At 40.7% G+C, this 7051-nt stretch overlaps 1 protein-coding gene across 1 annotated transcript; it reads right to left on the reverse strand.

Annotated features, from left to right (window-relative positions):
• Nucleotides 1-368: 368 nt before the first annotated feature.
• On the reverse strand, nt 369-5723 carry rp2 (RP2 activator of ARL3 GTPase). The gene is made up of 5 exons (XM_069150805.1): nt 5409-5723; nt 3307-3975; nt 2398-2512; nt 1598-1683; nt 369-1332 (listed from the first exon to the last, which is right to left on the reverse strand). Exons 1-5 carry the CDS (start codon nt 5571-5573, stop codon nt 1249-1251), a joined length of 1119 nt encoding a protein of 372 aa, XP_069006906.1. The 5' UTR covers nt 5574-5723; the 3' UTR covers nt 369-1248.
• Between the last annotated feature and the right edge of the window lie 1328 nt (nt 5724-7051).

A 7051-nucleotide genomic window follows, 5' to 3' on the forward strand; every position in this document is an offset into this window, starting at 1 on the left:
TCACTCTGATGAGAAATGATCTGTTCAGGAGGAATAAAGTAACACTCACTCCCATTTAAGTAATGTGTTCCTCTAAGACCATGGGAAACAGCTCGCTGATTTGATGAGGGTTATTATTAAACAGCTGAGACACTTTAACAATCAGACACAGGCGTATTTGTATTTTCCATCTGATCAAAATAACTCTTTAAACTGAACTCTAGCAGCTCTTTACAAAAAAGGACAAGTTGATCAGGTCACAGAGAGAAGCTGAATACTTCCCTTGAGCCTGTTGCCTGTTTATCTTAAAATATATTCCGTTTTTGTAAATGTCAGCTTTAAAACCGAGTGCGTGTGCTGATGATAGTAACTACAGGAATGTTTCTAACTCAGGAGGATAGATCGTTTATTATACAGTGATTATAAATTGTTTGTCAGCATCCAACAACTTTCATGCAGCGTTCTTTCAGTGATCTTAATCTTTGAATACAAAATGATGTCACATGCTAAAAAATTATATTGAAGGTCATTAATTTGTTTTCTATACAAAAACATTCAGCACAGAATATAAAACAAATATTACAAAAATAAAAAAAAAAGATGATCACATGGAGTGCCTACATCAAAAAGCTAGCCATAAACAGATCAGTTAATCTGACGACAGCAAGATAAACTCAACATTTCACAATCTGGCTTTGGCCTAACAAATATCAACAAACATACAGTCTTCACCTACACAGCATCTTTCAAATATACACATTTTAAACTGAGTCCCTGATTCTAAAACCACACACACAAATAAATTCTTGAAAGTAAAATACAAATTTTTCCCTCAGGCATTCTTGTGCTTGTTTTTTTTCACTGCGATGACGGTTTCTGACAGTAATGAGAAGCAACACTTTAAATAAAAAATGGAATTGCAGTTACAGCAAGATGCTACATTCACAATGGATAAAAGCAAGAAAATGACCAAATACATTCATAGAAATATAAATATTCACAGCACTCTTAGCAACCAATTCATTAGTGGTTTACAGCCAATGTTTCTGAATGATAGGGTGATTTAGTCTGCAGACTCATGGTTGGTGGAACTGAATTGTTCTATTCAAGGCTTTATGAGACAGTCCTCAATGTTTTGCTTCCTACTTTTTAAGGACGAAAAGAGGCAAATAATCATTACTCGTGTTTAGGCCGAGCTGGACGGCAGGTGGGGGGCCGGGATAGAAAAATCTTCATCCGTTCAGGCAGTTTGTTCTGACGTGTAAGAGTTTACAAGCCCATCTGCATGTCAGCAAAGTTGAAGAAGCTGTCCACGTCTCGGGAGGATGTGTTCTTGTTATCAGAGACAAAAACCTGTGGAAACAAAACATATTGTAATGTTTGGGATTATATTTTAATGAGAAAGTGAGCATATCTGTGCAAACCTATCAAAAGACAAGAGCTTGGAACGATACTGGAATTTTATGCCGATACCGATATTAGGGAGTAAAAAATATACAAAATTAATGTATCAAATAGTTTGTAGTGATCAAACACTGACGACAACGATATCAAAGATAACATGCCGATACTGATATATCTGTGATAGGCCAACATGTGATGAGTTTAATAGAATTACCTTGGTCCCGCTGAACACGTCATTGGCAATGTTTTTGCAGGCTTCCACAACTCCGTCGCCGTTCAGCTCGAGGGCAATGACTGAACCTTTAGTAGTAAAATTATTAAGGTCACAATCTGTCAGTGCACCAATTATCCAAACTCCTGTATCAGCTTATTCAAACTACAGATCAGTACAGGTCTCCCTGCTCAGTGTAACATCCTGTTACGTCCACACACACTCATGTGAGAGAACATTAACTACTTTCTACTCAAATTAAGCTCTTGAGTTATTCACTACCAGTTTTGAGAGCGGATTCTGCTGATTTCTGCAACATGTGCCAGATCGACACTGAAAAACTAGCAGTCAGCAGAGTTGTCATAATAAAAATCCTGTGAGTGTGTTGACCAAAATGGATTTATAGTGTCTAAAAAAAACTCCATAAAACAGTGGCACGCTGTGGCATGAGAGGGAAGAAAGTTACTTTACATATCTGGGTGGCAGAAGAAATCCAAAAGAAATAGGACAGATGGACGTTTTAATATAATAAGTAGTAGTTATTTTTACTGGAATATAGGAAACGGACTCCCTCAACCTTTTGAAGCATTTTAAGACACAGACAGCTTCTTTCACTCTGCTCTCTTGTAAAATGAACACCACGGCTTTATACTTTCTCTCAGTGGTACATGTGTTAACTGTTTGGTTTCTGAAACAGCTTTATAAGATAAGTTCTTACATACCTGGCTGAGTTCCTATGCAGCCGGTATATTGGAACAACAAAACAAACAAACAAACAAATGCTTAAAAAAAAAGAAAGTTACCTTTGGTAATCCACTCCACAAGATCATCTGCGCTATTCTGAAACACTCTCTTCACATCTTCAGGTCGCATTGACACTTCCTTCGTCTGGATCAGCACAAAACTTTTAGCTGTCACCTGTGAAAATAGATGGAAAAAAAGTGAAATAATAACCATTGAAGGTTAGCAGTGAACCACGAAGCATTTAAAGGACCGTCCATTACGCACAACAGAGACGGTCTGTCAAGATGTCTCTTGCAACTAGACTTCTTTACTCTCCCACATGTGGAGCCGGTCTCATGCTTATGTGGTGGAGTAATGCATTTTTTAGCAACAGTACAAACATAACTGGAATGTTTAAGAGGCAACGCCGGCCAGCTTCACATGGTGGAGAAGCATTCAGGCAAAATCACTCTACAAGGTCTTGTGAAGGGGAAAAAAAATATCATATTATTAGGAAAAATTGCAGTTTGAAAATGTAAAAAAGATTTTAAATATTCATGTAAAACTACTGAGTAATGATATATGTCAGTATTCTCGGTAAAAAAAAGAAGTGCGTGTCTGAAAAAAAGTATTTTGATGCATGTGGTTTCTAAAATTTGTCAAGAGAGAAGACAAGCTATTTTCAACCAACTTTTTAAATGGTCAGTAATTAAAGTTTCAACTCCCTGCAACTCATTTAATTTGGCAGATAACCAGCGTCGGTATGTTTTGCATTGCTTCAACAGCAGTGGACACTAAAGCTTGGTAAGATTTCTTCACTATTTAACCTTATTATGATTCTTTGTTGAACTTTCTTTCCTTCTGTAACTAGGGGCGGGCTGACTTGTTCTACAGTTGAAACCTGACTGAAGGAAATACTTCCTCTTTTTTACTAACACTTCAAAAACACTTTTGTCAAACTAACAAAACTCACTTGCACTCTGACTCACCTCGTCGATCAGTTTGCGAGCATTTGCGGTGGCGTACTCCCCGGCGAAGAAAACAAAGAGGCAGGACTCTTCACTGTCCTTGCGCCTCCCTCCCTTCGTCAAAGGCACGATGCTGCGTGCGGATTCGGAGGAGATTCGAACCGACTTGAACTCAGACTCGGGGTCCGGTGCTGGAACAAAATCCAGAACTGCCGCAGCCTCTGGCAACAAGCTCCAGTTGTTTTCCCCGGACACGGGCGTGAAGTCGTGGATGTTGCTCCAGTTGTTGTTGAATATGCTGAGCCCGGCGTCCTTGAAGTGGAAAGCCAGCTCGGGGTAGTAGTACTGGAAGCAGCCGAACTTCATCCCCGTAGACGACTCGATGATGGGCTGAGTTGCGCAGCACAAGAACACCTCCATCTTTTTACAATCCCGTGTGCGAAACTGCTGACAGGCCACCACGCACTTGATGTCTTTGCAGTCCCTGAAAAACACACTGCCCTTGATTGGTCCGAGAACAATGCGGCAATTGACACAGTCATCGATGGTGATGGTCGCAGAGTGGTCGAACACATAGATGTTGCAGTTCTCACACTCCTGGATGACAAACTGTTGCCCGTTCAGTTTGCCGGGCAGGCGGCCCACCGTGACATCTTTGAGCCCTGTTAGCATGTAGTCCTTGGGGTCAACCTGTGATAAGACAAAGGAGAGGAAATGAGTAGTCAAACAATACATTGGAAGGTGCACAGATCACAATTATTACATAATCGCCTGGTCACAGTTATTTGACCTGACAGCAGTCATTTTCCATAATTGTTCAAATCGCTTCAATTCATCAGTATGAAAACAGCTGGAGGAAACAGAAATGTCACATCTCATATTATTTCCATGGCATCTTCCACCATTCCAGATTTGACTGGCGTCATCTCGTTGCGTCCCCTTCGTCTGCTATGATCTAACTCTACGAGTGAAAAATAACGCCACCGACTGTTCATCTCAAGGTGCTTAACTTCTAGTATTGGGCCGACGCTCATTTCAATTAACATCTATTGACATTAACATCATGGATTTAGTTGCAAAGCCAAACACTACACACACAAAATGGCTCTTTTCCTTGGAGAAGATGGATGTAGGTTTATTTTTTTTAAAGTACATTGGGATTGAACTACAATAGTGGCAGAAAATGAACAGATAAAGACAACTGAAGTGTCATTATTTGGATTACAATTATTTGTCAACTAAAATGTCATGATCATCACAGTCAGATGTTCCTTGTTTGAACCAATCCTGTGATACTGACATCCAATAACAACTGCTGCACAGTGCATTCAGCGGTATTGACATGTCTGTGACAATAATTCAACACCAATGACATATATATATATAACTATTCCTTTCATGTTTAAATACATCAGTCATATTTGATTTTGAGCCTGTTCTTTTCCATGACTTTTATCAGTCTATTTCCGGGCTCTACCACCGGATTCATGATGCAGACTTGCATCACCACATTTAAAGATGAAATACCCTCACAAGTCAAACCGGAAGTTGAACCGCGGTCGAGTTAACGCCTTTATTGCCTGAGCAGGCGACGTTAAGTGAGGCCGGGCGTGGAGCAGCGACCTCCCCGGTGTCGTGTAGTAATCCCATAATGAGATAACGCTGGCTACATGGGGCAACTAAGTGAGAGAGGGAGAGCGAGGCTTTGAACTAAAAAAAACAAAACAAAAAAAAACTCAGCAATGTTGTCATCTTCTAATGAGGCTCGCGTGCACCCCCTGGTTACCACGGCAACAGCTAATTAATTAGATGAAACTATACTTCGCAGCGAGTTTCAATGAATCTCAGCAACTAAACTTCGTCTGCCTTCATTGCCGCAGCACTCAGGGAATCAGTTAAGAAATACGGATATTGGCGTTAGGTAACGTAATTAGTTGGTAAAACTGGGTCACTGAAGCTCCGGTACATAATAATGAGACCAGCTGTGGGTGTTTTGTGACACAAACGTGACGTTAAAGGTGTTAAATCTACATTTAGCTACCTGGAAAACGACTGAACAGCCGAGGAAAGCTCAACTCCGTTTACAGAAACGCACCGGCGTGTTTTATTTGAGCTCCGTTTACCTTTTCTCTCTTGTCCCAGCTGTACTGCTTCGGTGCCTCGTCGGTGTTGTTGCCAAGGGGAACCGCGTTACTGGTGGTCGGAGTTTCGACAGTCGTTGTTGTCGGCGTACGGTCCTCTTTCTCTGACGACTTTCTTTTGGATTTCTTCGAAAAGAAACACCCCATTTTGCTGTTTTTTTTTTTTTTTTTTTTCAGTAGCGACCAGATATGACGAGTTCTTCAACCGTAACGTTAGCTTGGTGAAAGCGGTCAGTGTGAAGCAGAAGCTCAGCGACGTGCGCTTCAGTTGACAAGATGTTTTTTTTTTTTTAGCTTCCCGTTTCAACAACTTGGTTTCGCAACCAATCGATATCGCGAGTGTCACTCTAACAGCCAATCACAGACCAGGACAGAGTGACGTAACCACGCAGAGGAGGCGTGCACTCATGAGACGTTTGGGGACAAGTACGAAAAGGCGATCTCAAGCAGAACTGATTTTATTATTTTTACGCAGAATAAATAAGAGATGCACAGACATTATTTTTTTTATGCCCAATTAATTATACTATTGTCTATACAGGGAGTCAAATTCATTGTATGTGTAAACACAACTGTCCAATCCAATTCGTCTAGTTTCAGTACATTAAATCTTTATTGTGAAGTACAATAGTGCTTCATAGATTATGAAGTGTATTCATTATCTGTACTTCTTCTGTGGCAGGATAAAGTTACCTCGCAACCACAGTCTGTGGTCACAACCCACACAAACTAGGGCATTCAAATTAGACTAACCTCACCACTAGCATGAGGGACTAAAGAGGAAGGCCCACTCAGCTGTTACTCTACCAGACTACCTTGAACGCACCCTCAGTCACACATTGGTCACACCCCTTTGGGTGTTTTCTATATCACAAAAAGCAGTTTATACAAATTTACCAGCTATAAAACAATAACATGAGATGGAATAATAAGACTGAAAAGAGTGCTGAAACATCGTCATCGCGTAATATATTGCAACTGTGCTGATTTGTGGTCATTTATTTACATGCCGGCCAGCTTTACATTTAGTTTGAGCTTTCACTAAAGATTACACCAATTGTGCACAGGAAACCACAAACAACATGGAAACACCCAACCACACATCAGATTAGCCAGCAACTTAATCCACTAGGCCACTCTAATAATAGGTAATCCCCCCTCATGCTTCTCTGAAAGATGTTCTGAAGCCTGGCCTTTTTGTACATCCCCTCCCTTTTCATGCCAAGTACATGTTGAACTGCAACCATTAGTGAGGCTCCATTGGAGGAGCATCTGAATACTAACTCTCCTACAGCGTGATATATAAGAGTTTCTAAGCGAGAGCGGAAAATGGGTCGCTGACATGATTGAAAATGACATCTCTGCTAAGGTAGAGATAAGGTGCTTTGCAGTCTTATTAAGTTCCTTCATCTGCGAGAACAGCTGTGTGTGATTAAAGTCAAAATCATTATCTGACGCACTATGGTGAGGAATTGGCTTTAAAATTAAATGTATTTTCAGGAACGAACTGCTTTAATTGCTCAAACTGGACAGCCTGGAAAAGGTGGTGGAGAGGAGGACGCTGAACAAACTATTGTCCATATTGGATAATCCTGTCCACCCTCTCAACCACCTGCTGCAGGGAC

This window comes from Embiotoca jacksoni, unplaced genomic scaffold (assembly GCF_022577435.1).
Source record: "Embiotoca jacksoni isolate LCO1_2020_lvr unplaced genomic scaffold, fEmbJac1.0.p SCAF_16, whole genome shotgun sequence".
Taxonomy (NCBI): domain Eukaryota; kingdom Metazoa; phylum Chordata; class Actinopteri; family Embiotocidae; genus Embiotoca; species Embiotoca jacksoni.

Excerpts from the sequence above, each read along its gene's own strand:
- rp2 (XM_069150805.1), bottom strand. The coding sequence starts at position 5,573 with ATGGGGTGTTTCTTTTCGAAGAAATCCAAAAGAAAGTCGTCAGAGAAA. Across the intron at positions 3,976-5,408 it reads GCTGGGACAAGAGAGAAAAG|GTTGACCCCAAGGACTACAT; the intron begins GTAAACGGAGCT and ends GTCTTATCACAG. Across the intron at positions 2,513-3,306 it reads CTCGCAAACTGATCGACGAG|GTGACAGCTAAAAGTTTTGT; the intron begins GTGAGTCAGAGT and ends CTATTTTCACAG.